Consider the following 18,212-nt stretch of genomic DNA (forward strand, 5'->3'; position numbering starts at 1 on the left):
ATTCATTTTAATTTTCCAAGATAGGGATATAATTGAAGATCGCAGCGAACAATATGATTAAGCTAACAAGTACTGTCAGAACTCACAACAAGTTCAATTAAATTAATAATTCTGTAGATTGATTCTCCCACGAAACTAACTTTAAATGTAATTTCTAATTGGTATGTAATGGTATGCACATTTTAACAACTTTTTCTTTCTTTCTTTCTTTGTTTTTGTTAAGCAAAAGAAATTAACATTGCATTAACAGCAGGAAGGAAATAACAGGAATAGAATGATACATGTGAGAATAGAATAGAATAGAGTAGAATAGAATATTAGTTGACAAACAAGAAAAGCCTAATGTACAGCTAAAAAGGAAGGTGGATGCTTAATTAATTCTACTCCTCTGCGTCTGCCCCAATAGGAACAGTGCAGTGCAGGAAAGAAACCTAAGAGAAAGAATTACAATTACAAGTCGAGCGTGCGAGCACCTAAATTTTTGCACTCAAGCACAAAGAATTGGTTATATTAAACCCCAAATATACCCTAACATCCTCTAACCAAATTAATGTTCCTCCATCTTCATATTCTGTAGTTAGAACCAGTTACCTATAAAAAAAATTTATCAATTTTTCATATTTCGTTAGCAGTTTCTCCTGTCCTGTTTGACAATCGAGGGAATCTGATTTTTACACGCATCGGTCTTGCATCACTTCTACTTTCATTAGCTCTTCTGTTATCAGTTATGTCACAGGGCTTACACTCAAAATCATCATTATCATTTCCATTTCTTCCGTCAACCTCGTCAGAACAATATGCTGTCAACCTTTTCTTCAAAGGCATTTCTGGAATAATAGAGCCCGCTACTATATTGTTGCTTGTATTGAACTTCCAATCAAAATCTTCCTGTTTTGCATTGACATGCCTCGATTCAAAATGCACCTTCTTCAACCGTTTGAAAACCTGGCAGAAATAATAAGCAAATTAAGGCAATTCAGAACAGGAAAATCTTCATATATGCCTATAATGAAACATTGAAAAATTTCCCCAAGCCTACAAATTGGCCTAGAAGCTTGATTTTAAGGCGATATATTGACTACCAAGAGGGGTCATTGGTTCAAGCCCCCAGGGGGCATGAAATATGGCACAGAACTTGTGAGCCTTCACCATTCAAGCAAAAAGGGGGAAAAAAAAATAATAATTCCATGCATAAACCGCTTTGCTAATTTTATTTTTATAAAGAAGGAAAAGAATCACCCAGACTACTACCCATTCTTATCTATTTCATATTTCCCATGCACAAGCCTACTACCCCTACCAATCTAGTTTATACTTAGAAAAAGAAAAGCCATTGCCCGGACTACTGCCCCTACCAATCTAGTTTATACTTAAAAGAAGGGCTAATTTAGCTAAGTATAGTGGCGTCCTATAAAATGGGGAGAGGAGAGAGGGAAGTGACCTGCTGTTCAGGAAAGCAGATTCTGACATCATCAGGAGACTGATTAACATCAACAGTAGATCTTCGCCTAACCCTAAATGCCTCTGAATCAGAGTCATCGCTATCTCCTATAGCCAACATGTTGTCATTTAAGCCAGCATTAGCAGATTTTAAACTGTTTACTGGCAGAGATTCACATTCAACTTTATCATGAAAGCACTTCCTAATTGCAAGCCTCTCAGCTGCACCATTTGCATCAGAATATTCCTGTAAATTGAAGTACAGAACAATAGGCAAAGTCAATCTTAACAAAGTTTCCGATGGGGAGGATTCATGCCTCAAGGGGAATATGTAATGTTTTACACTATTACCAAAAGAAAAGTATTGAAAAAAAAAATAATATATCCTTACATTATATGGGAGTGAGATTTGCTCTGATCTGGTAGGTGATAGTTCGTGCACGTGATATTGATGGATCTCCTCTATTTTCATACCCTCAGCATTAATTACTGGTTCTGTCTGAAAACACAAGCTATCGCTCCATTCTACTTCTTGGATGTGGTCCATGACACCATCTTCCTTTTCAAACTGGCAGCACATTGCCTCAAGTTCTGATACATCCTCTCTTAGGTACAGGTACCGATTATGCCCACAGGAGCATCTCTTCAATTCAACCTCTAAAGTTGCAAAAGAAACAAGGTCAATAAACAACTCATCCAGCATTCGCACAAATCAGAATTAGCAAGGTAGGTAGTCTAAAATCATTCTTAAGCCAAGCAGTATTTAGGTCATCAAAAATCACATATTGTGCTAATTATTCTGTAACTTGTATTTTATTCAATCTGGTCCCTGAAAGTGAGAAAAAAGTAAGGTTTCAAAGGCAATAAGGGATGATGGACATATTTAGAATTGCAACTTTATATATAATATATCAATTTTCGACCTATTAATTTTTTTTTTCGGTTAAAGATGCAGTTTTTCACCATCATCATACATTATTCTTCTTCTTTTTAAGAATACATACCATGGCGGAGGCATATGGGCTCCAAGTTGCAGTCACACATAACATGAGCCACATAACAGTCACGCCGGCAGAGGCCACATAGCACAACCAGATTCACATCAGACTTGTGGTAAACTTGCGCACCCATCTTTCCAAGAAATAAACGAGCACTTCCCATGGACCTCATTAAATTCACAAAGCCAATCTTCACACATTGCTGAGAGTATAACTCCTCTGACGTGTCAAGTTCTGTGGTCCTCTTAGACAGAAGTGATGCCTCTCGGCAAAGTAATTCTTCATGAGGAAGCAAAGGAATTCGGTTCAAGAGTGCATATCGGTGGCTAGCCATCTCTCCCATAGGGAACCAATCTCCCATTGCAAAGTTCACTGCTTCCCCACAATTGAAACCTGAGCAAATGTATATGAGAGAAAACAGAGGTTAATTTATCTCAAATAATTTTAAATTATTTAGTTTGGGACTAAAGGCTTGGTAGTTGTTGTTATTTCGCCCCAAAATCGGCACCAGAAGTGCCGTCTTGATCAAAACTCATGACCGAAATCATATGATACCAGTACAGGTAGACTGGACTGGTACTTCAAACACAGAATACACCATATCATTGCAATCTAGAAGCCCATAACCCAACCAGAATGGAACAAATATAATACCATTGCTAAATCCTGCATGATATGCACGAGGGAAAGTGATGACGAACTCTCCTGGCCTCTGAACTGCCTTATAAACAGGCACCTCATGATCTAAGAGAACTTTTGGAGGAAACATAGTCGTCTTCCCAAGAAGAACGTCAAAAGCTGCATCTTCATCTCCTTGGCCAGTTAAGAGCTCCTTGTTGTACACGTATTGCCGTACCGTTTTCTCAAATCTGGGTGCAGCATGACCTGGCACACCGTACCAGGTTTTAGCAGCTCCACAGTGCTGGTAGTTTATGCTGTTTAGTGCACACATGTCAAACAAAGCCAAAAAAAAGATAAAAGTCCAAAAAGACTACCGGCATGTCTTGCTTCGTATTTGGATAACTCCTTCAATACTGAACAGACTTAATAGGCATGCACTGTAGAAAAATAAGGAACAACAGATGTGTTTCAACTAGTTACCTGTACAGATAGTGATCTTCAACATGCCAAGCAAACATACTGAAGAGCATTCCAATATAAAGCATTGGATCAGTCACTCCCTGCATCAGCGACATATAATCAATGCAAACAATAAAAAGGTAACTTTAAAAAAAGGTAACGCAAAAGAAAAAAGAAGAAAAAACATGCAAACTTACAGGAATAGATGTTCGGAGAAGCCTCAGTGTAGACTTTGGCAGCCTTGAAAATTTCTGCATTTCAGATCTAAGTGCATTAGAACCGCACCTACAGCCAAGCACACACCAGTACCACTAAAGCATAGGCACCATTTTGGAAAACTTGTAATACTATATTATCAGCCACAGAGATATTTCAATCTGAAATGAACTTCCGAAAGCCAAAAATTTTAGGGTATAAACCAGTACGGTGAATGGTAGTTTAGAAGAGTTAAAGGGAGATATGAAGTCCTATTCAGCAAGCCGAGGGAGCAGAAGAGATACCTTCAAATTCCAGTTGCTTTGGCCCAGGGGATCTCGAGGGGAAGAGGAGAATGCACTGCCATCAACATCACATGCATACTCAACTGAATCAATTTTCCCATATGCAATTTCCCGCCAGAATTCCTCTTCCAAGAACTTGGCTGGGAGATTACACGTGCTGAAGTACCTTCTTGAATATTCCTTGTTTGCTATCTTCTCAAAGTCCCGGAAAGTATACTTCCTGGAAAATTTACGAGCATTTAATACAGGCTGTTACCATCACGTATATAACTAGATAACTTCTTACACAACTTATTCTTCAATCTTAATATACTTTTCCTAAGACATAACAAACTCAAAAGAATCTTCCATAGAGAAACTATTTGATAGAGTATTCGAAGAGATCATTATAGGTACACTGCGGATGACACAGAATCTGATAAGGCAAACTCTCATGTGTTTCAGTATATACATGCTCGGTGTTATAGCTGCATAACACCACACAACCCCACCCCACCGCCCACCCCCAAAGAAGAAAGAAAGAAAGAAAGAAAGAAAGAAGACAAAACGAACAAAAGAAACTGTTCAAACTCCATAAAATCTTGCCTGTGTCCAGGTCAATAAATTGAGGTATGATACCATTTCCATAAAAGTATGTGAAGCAACACAAACCTTCCACTCATGAAGAATGTTACTGTGTCATCCATAGCCCACTCGGCCAATCGCAGAGGCTGGACCCGTGTGGTAAACTTAAATCCTGCCTGTTCCTTCATTAGTACCGCACCAGCTGGTACCAAGGCATTTACTGGTGACACAATTTTGCAAATACCTGAAACAAAGCACACCAAAATGAGATTAAACTTGAGGCATGAATCTGAAGCAAGGACTACCAGACGGCCAGACCAGACGATAGAACGATAGCAACTAGCATTTACTAAGTTGGAATAAATTAGGTACCAACTTAAGAACTTAAGAAAACCTAGGCTTGTGTGTTCTAATAATTAACATATCTTTGCTAGTTATAGACTACTGATGCCTGATTTAAACTGAAAAATGATTGTAAGCATGGATCGATATACCAATCATTTGTAAATAAGAAAATAAGACAAACACTAGCACACAGGAGAGCAAAATTAAAAATAAAATGCCATACCATATTTGGCTCCAACTGGAGAGATTTTCTGAATATACTCTGAGGGATTTTCAAATTCCTCCTTGGTGGGGTAAAAAACTGGACATTCCGGAATCATTTCAATCCAATCCAAATTTTCCATCTCAAATTTCGCCACCCTGTGCTTCAGAAAAGCATCTTTGACATTATTTCCACCTCCATTAAAAATTGCATTGCTACCATTTCCCTGTATTCGGGCCCCACAAGCTGGAGCTGATCTCAATGAATCCCCGCTGCTCCTGGTCTTGACTTCCATACCATGAGAGGATTGAACTCGCTTAAGAAGTCTTTGTTTTAAGGTTTTTAAGCAATTTCTGACCTCGGATGGAAGTTGCGTCCTCTCTTCCACCTACAGGAAATATTTGTAAAAAGAAAGGATTAAAAGATAAACCAAGCAGATCACACATTGCTTACAAGACGGAAACATGTTTCAAACTATATTGAATTTATATAAGTTTCTAATGTCTCAAAAAATTACATAGATAAAACAAACCATCTACTTTTCAAAAATACTATTATTGTGTTCATAAAGACATAATTTCAAGAATAGAAGTATTACACTAAGGATATAATTTTGCAGAAGAACCCCCAACATTTAGATTTGCAATCATGTCAAGACTATGGAAGAATGGTGTTTGGGATATACCGAACTTGTTATTCCAGCAAGCTAGATAATTCGGAAAAGGTGCAATTGTCAAAAATTTGGATAACTGGGGACAAAACACAGATTTTCAGAACCAGCTACAGTTTGGTACTTGGATGAGGAAAAATAAATAAATTCAGTATTCTAGGAGTAGGGACAAATATTGTGAAGCCTAACTTACTTGATACAAAACGGTACCCAAGCAGCGAGGCAAGCTTAGTGGTAATTGTAATTTGAGAAAAAGCAATGCAAAGGTGAAAGTGTTGACTTTTCGTTGCAAAATGTGTGAAAGACCAAGTCAAAATATTTGTGTAAAAGTTCCAACTCGGTGGCTTTGAATCGGATAAAGACCGGGACTTTGAAAAGAATTAATGGAGCATCTCATCTCATCTCATCTCTTGGATTGGATTGGATGTTTTTGACGAGAACTATTTATATACAAGACAAGAGTGGTCAATTTAAGGTGGGAAGCAGCTCTAGAATAGTCCAACCTTTTTGCTGAATTCTTAGTTAATCCAAAAATAAAATTCGACTGCTACAAAATTCTTAAGAAGGCTAAAAATAACTCCAATTTTTTGCTGATAATTAATTCTTGAAAATATCCACAGAAAATTCTCCGCGTTATTTCTGTTGATTTAAGAATAAACAAAGATTTTGAACAAGTCAAAGCTTTCATACCAGTCAGCCCGGAAAAACGAATCAAGCCGCGAATGGAACAGTGCCAATTCCGTTATTACAATTCAATTTTTTTTTTTAAAAAAAAAAAAATCGGAATCTTGCATGCAAGCTAATAAAAATTTCAAAATGTCAGCTCTTACGAAACTGATTTTAGAAAACAACGAGTTTAGAAACAAAATTTATGAGGTGAACGAACCAAGTCGAATTCTACAGAAAACAAAGAACAAAAGTAAATAATAATTCTTAGAGATCTCCGCCACTTACCATCTCATCCCGATCTCGGATCCTCCCAATTCCAGACCCTTTTATCCTCAAAACTCGAGAAGAGGTCAGATATCAACCAGCATTATCCTCTCGTGCACCAAATCAACCGGAGATCCGACAAATCGCTCCTCTTCCCCCGACAAACAATTGCAAGAACGAAACTTCAATTGGCAGAACTCGAATTCCTCACGGATGTGATGTAAGGTCGCTCCCCGGGCTTCCGACGGAGAGCCGCGCTATTTGTGGGGAGAGACGGAGGGGAAGAGCGAGCGAGCGAGAGAGAGAGAGAGAGACAGTTGGGGGAATCGGAGCGAAGCTTGGAAAAAAGGAGAAGGTGAAAAGAGGTATGGTATATTTAATAAACAAGTTAAGTCTCTACAAAATACGAACATATATTTTCCGAATAAACCCTTATAATTTTAGTTATGATATTATCACCTAACCTAACTATATACCAATAAACAGATATAATTGTAACTGTGCTTACTATAATTATGAGTTTATGACATACTAACTAAAGTTAAGCAAAATTTTAAATTTTACTCACTAAAAATCTTTAGTGAGTTTTATTGTAAATATTAATTGTATCAAATTACAGTGACATCATATTTCTGAATTATAAAATGTAGCAAATTATATATATTAGAAATAAAAAAGAATGTGTTTTCAATTCATGAATATAAATATGAATAGAACAATTGAGAAAATAATAAGAGAATTTAACAAGGTTAAAAATAGAGAGATTCCAAAAAGGGCAGCCCCTGAATTAAATGAGGAGGCGCCAATGGGTTGGAGGGAGAAAAAAAAAAAAAAAAGTAGACGGTAGTTGATAGGTGGTTCCACCAAACGTCGTCTTGTCACTCTAAGGCGCTGACGGAACCGCGTAACGATTTCTCTCTCCGTTTCATTCTCATGACCATTTTAGGAATATATATTTCCCGGTCAAATTTAATATTTTATAAAACATTCTATTGTTACTCATCACTTGTCAAATTAATATTTCAAAATCAATATATTTTCTAATTTTTTTAAAAATTTAAATTTTATTTTATTTTATTTTATTTTATTTTACATCAAGTTTGTGAAATTAATATAAATAAAGTACGACCTCATCTAAATTTAGACCTGGAAATGGTATGTACTATGTAGAAACTTCGGGAGCGCGAGGGCAAATTGGTAAATGTAGAAGCGAAGCAGAACGGAGAGGTAGTTAGTAAAATGAATGCCTCAGGGCTCAGGCCTCAGCCTAGCTCGCGGTAAAAACTAAAAAGGAGAACAAACCGCTTTTTCATTGGATTCGTTTGTGGTTCTCTAGGGCAACCGCCGTGCCGTGCCGTGCGTCAGAATTAAATTAACGGACAGTAACAGCAATGTCCGTACACGTGTCGTTTCGTGGCGCGATCACGAGTCACATCGATGGGCCATGAGAACGAAACGTGTCAACGGACGGCGGCGATGGGATACGCGGCAGTGTACGGTTGGACTAGGCGACTATTCGAGAGAACAACAAGTAACTTTTCTATCGAGAATAACAACTTCTACGATTTTATACGGGACAGACCGAGGCAGCATTTTTAAGGCAAAGGCAGCGCCACGTCGCATGGTACCGTGCGACTGTAGACATCTGCATGTTAAGACTTAAGACTGTCTGTAACATTTAATTTTGATTAGCTGGCCTGGCTCTCTCTCTCTCTCTCTCTCTCTCTCTCTCTCTCTCTCTCAATGAGGTCAGGTGAGGCCAAGACGCAAAGTGAAGGTATGGTCGGTCCTACATGTAAGAGAAAGCAGACAGTAAGCAGCTGCGGTGCTCCTGGCGTGAGCAATATATATATTATTTGAGTGGCTTCTCCATCACGGGATGCCAGGTTGTAAATGTAAGGTCACGAAACGAAACCGTCCCAAGTCCCAACCTTTGTACCTACCAGATCTCTTGAGTCCGACTAAATGTGTCAATTTGTGCAGGGCGTCGCTGTCGCTGAGAGCCTGAGAGTTATCTCTATGATAACCAACCCGTTATAAGAATTATCTCTATGATGATTGTTTATATTTTCACTTGTGCAAGTGTAAGTGTTCCCGTATCCTGTCCTGTTATTTGGTAAGACAGACTTATTAAGTTAATGATTGATAAAAGTCAAATGTTCGCAGTGGTCGTTGACGGAATTTACATGTCATGCACAATTGCACATTTGCACAGCATCACCATTCACCAACAAATTAATTATAAGTATTGTAACAATATGCAAAACACACATATAAAATTAATCTCTGAAAATGATATGCTAAAGTCTTAGAGAATATTTTTTTTTTATAAAATTAAAATAATTAATGAGCTTTCAAGGAATAAACCAGCTTGTATTCTATATAGATCGTTAATTTAATCAATTTAAATTAATTATAGTTAATTAGATCATCTAATTATTTATTTGATTAAAATAATTTATATATATATAAATTAATCTAAAACTTTTGGTGAGATATCATAAATTTATAGATCTCGAAAATAAATATAAAAAAATGAAATTAATACAATTGTAAGAATTTGTGAATTAGAAATTAAACAAATTAAATAAACTAGAATGACACGTGGGGCACATGTATAGCCCCTTCTCTCTAAACCTCATTTTGCTTCCTATCTCTCTCTTCATCTTGATTTTCACCTGATCTCTCTCTAATTGTTTACTCTCTCCTTGCGTGGCAATTTCTCAGCATGCCAGCATTTGCTAAAGATCATTTGATCATTGAGCTGCTTACTTTCCTTACCGATCGAGCCTAATTGCTCTCTTTCATATTGCAACATGAATAATATTCGCAGTGTTATGTTCTATTCTTTCTCCGCTTTATGTTGGTGTTCCTCTTGAACCGGATTTAGGGTTTTAGACAGTTTGAAAATTAAGCTTTGTAGAGTATATATATGGATGTCGATATATGACTGGGGTGATGGCTGATGGCTGATGGCTGATGGCATAAACGTATACATGCCAAGCCCTCTATTTCCCTTCTTTCCTCTCTCTTGATTACACCGAGGCTCATGACTAAGATATGAATTCGATCATTCAAACCGAACTGGCTTATCGGATGCACTTACAGAATGGCAACTTGGCATCAAATCATGTCATACCCTACGATATCAGGTGCGAGGTTATTGGATTAATTTTTTAAAGTTAGATTGTAACAATGTATAATATAATATAATATAATATAATATAATAGTCATGTCAATTAATGCCAAATAACTTTGTCATGTCAAAATTATAACAATCATATAACCGCCCTTCGTCATTACTAGTGTTACATCGTTGTCAATAAAACTAGGTTCCAAATAACTATTTTTTATACTCTTAAATAAAAACAAGTGATATATATATATCATAGTACTTTTTTGTCGCGGTTGTTAATGACGGTAAGCATGCATTTTTATACCTGCAAATGCAATTGTAAAATATCGCTCTTTGAAGTAATTTTAAAATTAATTTTCGTGAAATTGAAATCACTGTATAAATGAAAATGTTATGAAATTATTGAAGAAATAAAAATAGTGCTGTCTCTCTCTCTCTCCAAATATCCAGCGGGTCCTACTCCTACTCCTAGGCCTAGCTACCTACCTATTCAGTCATTCCGTTAACGTTGCAACGCATCTAATTAATTATCAAAAGGACAAAATTTAACGGACCACCGTACCACCTGTAACTTGTAACTTGTAACTGTAAGCCAACTAAATCTTATGACCTGTCACCTGTGCCTTTTTCAAAATAATTATACAAATATGTTCATTTCACGGTTCAATTTTCTTTCTTTTTTTGTTGATTAAAAATGGATTCCAAAATTCCAGCGTGTCCTATCCAATGATTCTAATTATCTAAAGGAAAGGACTAAATTTAATGGACCACCGTACCAGATGTACGCCACCAAAAAATTATAACCTTTGTAGTTTTATTTTATTTTATAGAAATATGTTTCATGGTTGATTGTTTTAGTAGAATAATTTGATCTAAGAAGCTTAATGCAGCCTTTTCATTCTATAATATTAATTTTATTTAGAATCCGGCTACGTTGCTTCCTATTTGTATAAGTATATTAGGATATGTGCTTATAAGTTATATATATATTTTTAAAAACTTTAATAATAAATATAAGTCGTTTAAACCGATTTCTTTCTTTATAACTTTATTTATATACTAATTTTTTTTTACTTAGTATCAAGTTAAGCGGTCAACAAATGAAGATTTTTACGCACATCTTAATGTATTATTTTCTAAAAAAATCTGTATCCTCAAAAGTCTGAAAAAAAAAACGTATAATTTTGTTTCCAATAACATTTTAATATGGAGACCGATTTGCATGGTTTGAATTTTGAAAACACATATATGACTTTTAATATACCTCTATATGAGGAAGGATCAAGTTACAACAAATTACCACAACCATTTTCTATATTTTAAAGTCCAAATCATCGATCCAAACAGTTCAACATGATCTCCATAAAAATGTGCTTCCAGATCAAATTTTACATGTTTTGAATTTTTTTTTACTATTTATTAAGATGGGTACAAAATTCAATGGTTTGAATTTGACTAGTTTTTGTACCAATCTTAATAAATAGTAAAAAAAAATCCAAAAAAAATGTAAAATTTGGTCTCCAGCCACATTTTATTGTAGAGATCACATCTAACGGTTTAAATCGACGATTTGGACTTTGAAAATGTAGAAAATTGCTGTGATAACTTGTTGTAACTCAAAAATTGTTGTGACTTGATCTCCTCCCCCCCCTCTCTCTCTATATATATATATATAAGCAAATGTTGTGATATACTTATATAAACACATTTCTTAATCAGTAAGAAGTAATATGTTAAAGGGAAGTGCTATTCTAAGAGCATCATTTGAGTTTTTGAGTGCTGAGAGAATTTTTTTTCCAATAATTCTAGTTTTACCCTTTGCTTAATTAATAAATACTTGATTAAGAAATGAAAGGAGGCCTTTATTCGCTCTCCTACTTAATTAAGAATAAAAGTAAACAAAAATACTAGCCCTTGCAAGAGAAAAACCTACCTTCATATTGAGTAATATTTACTTTCGTGTTTTGTAAAGAAATTAACAACAAATACTTGTAGAAATATCTACATGTCTCATGAGCCGGAATGATAATTTCCATTTCTCTTCACCTCTAAGTCTCATCTCTCTATCTCTACCGCGGAAAATAAAGATTCACGAAGAAGTTTGATTTTTCTCAAAAAAAAAATTAAAACCAAATTTAAATTTTACCCAATTCCCAGCACAAAAAAAAGAACTTCAATTCAATTGTCGTTTTTCAGTTGTGGGAGGAAGAGCGCTAAGGCAGGCATATCGAAGAGGTAGGAGGCTGGTACTTAAAAAATAGGGTTGTTTCTCAGTAAATGGTGTGGTGACTCAATCTTTCATTCATGCACGGTCCATAGCTTGTTGGCTCCAGATTTGAAGTTCACAACAATGTCGCATAACTCCATGCATGCAGTTAGTAGTATTTGCGGAGCTAAAAACTGTGATTATTTATCTTCTACTGATAGTCATTAAGCCAAGTACTTTGATCTTTTTAGCTGGTTAGTTCGGCTATGTAAATATATATATATATATTTTGGTTTAAAAATGTATGTTGGCTATGTAAATATTATAGAGTTATTTGTAAAGAACTTTCTTAATCAATAAAAAATGAATGACAAAAGTGGTGGAGGAGATATTGCAAATTTACTTGAATTGTGGAATAAGAGAGGAGTATATAATTTAATTTATTTAACTACTTAAGAGTACAAGTTAAAATTTTCAACGGGATACGTATTTCACTATTTCTTGTTTTGGTCAATTAGGAGAATAGGAGGTGTGGAAATATCGGTAGGGCCGACTTCATTCTTAATTAAGTCGGAAAAAATGAGTAAGGGCAAAACTGAAAATTAAAATCTTAGCGCTCAAAAACTCAATTAGTGCACTTAATATAGCACGCCCCTATGTTAAAAATTAATTGAATGTGGACATACATTTCCTCCCACTTATTTTATACTCATACAACAACGGAGAGAAAATAAGATATATCCATAAGAATTCATATTGGGGACGAAAAATGTTGTTTAAGATACAGGTTGAGTTTTCCTTTAATCTTAAATATATGTCATGTGCATTATCTTTTTAAAATTGTAACTAAAAGAAAAGAAATGAGAGTTAATGCACGGAACAATAATAATAATAATAACATAGAAAAAGTTGCTTTGAATTATAAAGTGATTTAAAAGATTTGTTTGAGATATTTATGGGATGTGAATGGCTGTGACAGTGAATGTGGACCCCCTTGCAGATTTTCAGTTTCTGACAACAAAAAATGAATGGTTTTAAACTTTTAATTTGAGTCCACCCATCATTTATAGAAAAATGACAAAAATCTCCTTTCAAGTTTCAACTTTCAACCCCTGAGAAATCAATCCTATTCCTAATTAATTTCTTATGCGGGCCCTCATTTCTTTCCCCTGTCTCTGTCTCTGTCTCTGTCTCTGTGTCCTTTGAACCGTGTTCTTGTCAAACCCAAACACCACTGTCAGCCTTCAGGCTTCAGGTCAGCTCAGCTCAGCTCAGCTCAGCTTTCTTCTCTACTTCTCTTTTCTCATCATTATTATTTCGTAGCATTTATTACTACGTATCCTGACTAGGTCTTCGCAGATGAAATACGAAGAGTCTGTGTTATGACAAACACTGTTTGTAGTTTGTACCACAGGTAGATAGATAGATAGTTTGCATTGATCGATCTACATGCATGTTCTAAAACGGTTGCTGGAAATTAATTAATTAATTAATTAATTAATTTGTCTATTTCAATTCAAACTGTATCATATCATATGAATTATCAAGTGCCATTTATCATGCATTGCAGGGATCAATTAATTTTGTCCGAAGAGATGGGATATATCCATCGATGTTTTCCACGGTCAAAGTTCTGATTATATATATATATATATATATATATATGTTAATTTCATGATTTGATTCCTACGTATAATACAACTGTGCTAATAATTAATCCTCAGACTACTAATTACTTATTTGTTGATCGAATTCTCTTATATTAAACAACTTAATTTGGAATTCAATTGCAGCTTAATTACAATTAATGATTTTACTTTTACATATTCTACTATTAGTGCTTGACTTATGGCTTTTATATATAAACAACAATATCCTTTAAGGATAGATTATTCGCTCAACATATTCTACTATTATTTGAACTATTTGGTTTGAAAGTAATAAGGTATATATATATATATATAATAGTATCATACCCGTGCGTTGCAACGGGGACATATTATAAGAAACAAATATATTAATGAAAATAATAACTATCTAAAAATTAAAACACATGTTAATAGAAAATTTATATGATTCTGTATTTTTAATTAACTTTAATCGTGATCTCTGATAACAATTTGATGATGTAATGATTTTTTTATTTTTAAGTACCAATGATATCAAATAATAGCTCGATTCGAATCTAATATCAAATATCATACAACAATTCAATATCAACATATAATATGATATAAAAAAATATAAATAAAAAGTGTTATCGTGTGTATGTATAGGATACACACACACACATATTATAAGAAAAATATATATTCACACACACGTTCTAATTTATATTCTTCTTTGTTTTCAATTTAGAACACACACACACACACACACACACACACACATTGATATATTCTATATTGGAAATATATTCTAAATTGCCCACACCAATATATATAGAAACAAAGAAAGAGAAATAAGAAAATAAAAAAATGATTTCCATTGTGATCCGTATAGAAATGAAGAAGTAAGGAAACAATAAATAAGAAAATGGAAGGTGGAGTCTTCTCAATTGAAGAGGAAAAATATGGAAACAAAAAAAAAATAAGGAAACAGATAAATATATCGTTAAATTTTAGAATTTATTCAATTTTAATTGTAACGTATCGTGTGACAGCATATGTGGTGGGTATGTTTTTAACTAAATTTAGACTTCTATACATAAAACAAATGCATTTAATCAAAAGAAGACAAAACATGTAATTGGAGAGCTGAGATCAAATCCGAAGTTTCATCTCTCAATCGTAGCCGTTGGCGGATCGGACACCCAACGTGCTTAATAATAGAATAGAGATATATTTCAACGGTTCTAATTAACCCTGCATCAACTAAGACATTGGCTAATAGAATTATTTCCTTAATTCCCTCTGATGTCAAGGAATTACTGAATCAACTTCAAGTGGAGGAGGATGTAGTGGAGATTCTTGCGTCCATGATAGAGATCGAGGAGGACTGGGCTCATGATCTCTTGATCTTTTTTTGGACCTCCTCAGGGAGGATTTTGGACCTAACAGTCTCTTAAGTTCAACGTCTCACGACACCTTGAACGACGATGATGATGTGGATTGGGACTTGTTGGATTACTAATAGTTGTTCTTACCTTATGTTTTGAGTTGTCTGTTATTTTCTATAGGTTTTGTGCAGTATTTTGGAACATATATAGATGTTTTGTAACTAAACAGTTTGGCTGAGTTTTAGGTACCTAAACTTTGTCTTTATGGTTTCTAATGAAAATTGGTGAATCATGAATACACTATTTAAAAAAATATATATTCAAAATAATAAATCTTTAATAGTAGCGTGAAATTAAATTATCTGCGTTTAAAGCGAATTTGACGATTTAAATTTGATATTGAATAAGACTGTTCAAAATTATTTGCAAAAAAATTTTATCCCATCATCAGTGACGGAGCCACATTGAATTAGGCACACAGGCAACTACCTATTAGTTATGTGTTCTAAAAGTTATCTTATGTTGATTACTTTTACATGTTATATTTATGAATTGAATGTTATGTGCATTTTGTTCCATGAATTTTATGTTTATCTTTAGAAGTGTTCAAGAAGATGCTCTTGGTTTTGAACCATAGAACTCTATATGATAACAAACATAAATATCTAAAATGTTCACAAACTCGGATATTAGAATGAAACACTAATATACCATGATAAGTTTGTCATGTTGATTAAAGTACATTGTAGTTCTATAAATTTTGATAAAGGTTTATCGTTTAATAACATGAGTATACGAAATGTTTCATATATTGAACAGACCCAACAAATGAAAATATTACATGGGTTATGTTAGTGTCATTAATATTTTCATTGTGTCTCGGATTCTAAGATATGAGATGTATTTCTTTTTCACATGAAAATATATAATGTAATTAGTATTGAAAGCTACTTATCATAAGTGGTGATAAAAATATTAGTTTCTTATATATAACTTGTGCGGGAGAAAGTTATATGTCAATAGTATTATTGCCCCTCATTTATAATGAGTAATGATATTTTATGGGCCCTTTGGTAAAGTAGAATTATAATGCATGCAATATAACTGAAGTGCAGTTATATATTTATAATTTACTTAAGAGACCAAGAAACGAATATATAATACAAAGATGACATAGTTCGACTTTGTATAATATTCATAATATCACGTGGCAAGGAATAGACACAAGTGATGTTAATTATAGCATTACTTTAAGGGATTGTGTATTGTAAAAATGTACTTTACATCTATGTCATTTGGGTAACTATAATATATAGCTAGTATCGCTTATAGTTTATGGTAATAAAATGTTTTATGTCATTGCCAATATGACATAGATCTCACAGGGTCACACCGATAAGAAATTGATTAAAAAGGTTAGCTCCTAGATTTATTTAACATGTATGACATGACTAATAAATGAAATTTTTCTTTCTTCTTCCCAACAGAGAAAAATAACTCCCAATCTTTGAGATTCGGGTTGAGCCTTCTTTCAGCTTCGATCGAAGGTTTGTGATCATCCTCCATCAAGATGCGGTGCATGCAAATGTTGAGATTGATTCCAGTTAGGTCATTTATGGTGTATCCTATCGCCTTTTTGTGCAATCTAAGAGTAGGGGGCCAAGGTTTCAGTTTGAGTTGAGGCGGTTTGGGAGAAGAATCAGCTAAACTGGGGCAGTCAGAATTTTTCTTAGGCTGGTGCGGCCCACACAAATTTTCTGGCTGCTCTCGGAGTTTTTGCTGTGGCCCACACAAAATTTCGTGTGGCCCACACAAATTTTTGTTGTCACCAGTCTGTTCTGTTTTAGCTCCGATTTCATCCAGATTTTCGTCCGACTGTCCACCATTTGTTACCTTATCTATCTGAGCAGCAATTTTGGTATCTAAAATATTTATCCTGCAAATTGTGTCATTGTCATTAGAAGAAAATTGCATAGATTTGAAAACATTAAATTCCACTTTCTCATCACCAATTGAGAAATAAATCTTTCCTCGTGTGACATCAATGATTGTACTTGCCGTACTAAGAAAATCACGCCCAAAAAAGAGAGGGATATGGGGATCTTCTTCTATTTCTACTACCACAAAATCTACAGGTATATAAAACTTGCCAATTTGAACAACTACATCTTCTGTAATTCCAGAAGGGCGTCGTACAGATTTGTCAGCCAATTGAAGAGACATTCTTGTTTGTTTCAATTCCCCTAGACCTAGTCAATCATGCACCGATTTGGGCATCAACCAAACACTAGCACCAAGGTCTAACAAACAACGATTAAAATAGGTGTCCCTAATTTTGCATGGAATAGTAAAACTACCCGGATCTTTGAGTTTAAGGGGCAATTTAATTTGTTTGTTCATGACAAGTGCGCTGCATTCTGCATTTAATGCCACAGTTTCAACCTCTACAAGTTTCCTTTTATTGGACAACAATTCTTTCAAATTTTTTGCATAAGACGGCATTTGAGTAATGATTTCCGTAAAAGGAATGGTAATGTTCATTTTCTTTAAATGGTCCATGAATTTGGCAAATTGTTGATCCATTTTGGGCTTAACTAATCACTGAGGAAAAGGTACAAACCTGAGAGGAGGAACATATTTTTCAGAAGATTTTACCTTTTTTGGATCAATATTACTCGATTTTTGGCGATCTGGAAATTCTGGTGCGGCCGCAGGAAAATCTGTGCACGCTGCAGGAATTTCTGGGAAGGCCATAGGAGAGGCCGCATAAACCTCTGTTTGTGCTGTTTGTGGTGCAACAACTGATTGTTTCGTCATTTCTTCGGCCGGCATCTCTAGTCCATCATATTGCCTGCCACTTTGAAGAGTTACAGCATATGCATGTTCCCTCGGATTTTGCTCAGGTTTTTCGGGAAGCATGCCTTGAGGGCGTGCGGCAGAAGCAGATTGTTGAGCCATTTGGGTCTCAATCAACCTACTTTGAGTTTGCACGAGATCCAACCTATTGTTCATGGTTCTCAAAGAATCTGAAAACTCGTCAATCTTTTTGTTTTGTTGAAAAGCAACCTCTTTTTGAGAAATCATAAAATCTTCCATCATTTTTTCTAACCTTGACAATTGAGATTGACCTTGATTCTGG

The 18,212-nt window shown here is 34.8% G+C and overlaps 1 protein-coding gene across 1 annotated transcript; it reads right to left on the reverse strand.

Annotated features, from left to right (window-relative positions):
• Positions 1 to 272: 272 nt before the first annotated feature.
• On the reverse strand, positions 273 to 7,082 carry LOC144576116 (lysine-specific demethylase JMJ706-like). Its single transcript, XM_078326379.1, has 11 exons — positions 6,754 to 7,082; positions 5,151 to 5,517; positions 4,670 to 4,826; positions 4,019 to 4,238; positions 3,716 to 3,769; positions 3,540 to 3,619; positions 3,093 to 3,373; positions 2,445 to 2,831; positions 1,832 to 2,097; positions 1,442 to 1,687; positions 273 to 945 (listed from the first exon to the last, which is right to left on the reverse strand). The coding sequence occupies exons 1-11, from the start codon at positions 6,754 to 6,756 to the stop codon at positions 616 to 618; spliced, it is 2,391 nt and encodes a 796-aa protein (XP_078182505.1). The 5' UTR covers positions 6,757 to 7,082; the 3' UTR covers positions 273 to 615.
• Between the last annotated feature and the right edge of the window lie 11,130 nt (positions 7,083 to 18,212).

Source organism: Carex rostrata, chromosome 25, assembly GCF_964058835.1.
Source record: "Carex rostrata chromosome 25, lpCarRost1.2, whole genome shotgun sequence".
Taxonomy (NCBI): domain Eukaryota; kingdom Viridiplantae; phylum Streptophyta; class Magnoliopsida; order Poales; family Cyperaceae; genus Carex; species Carex rostrata.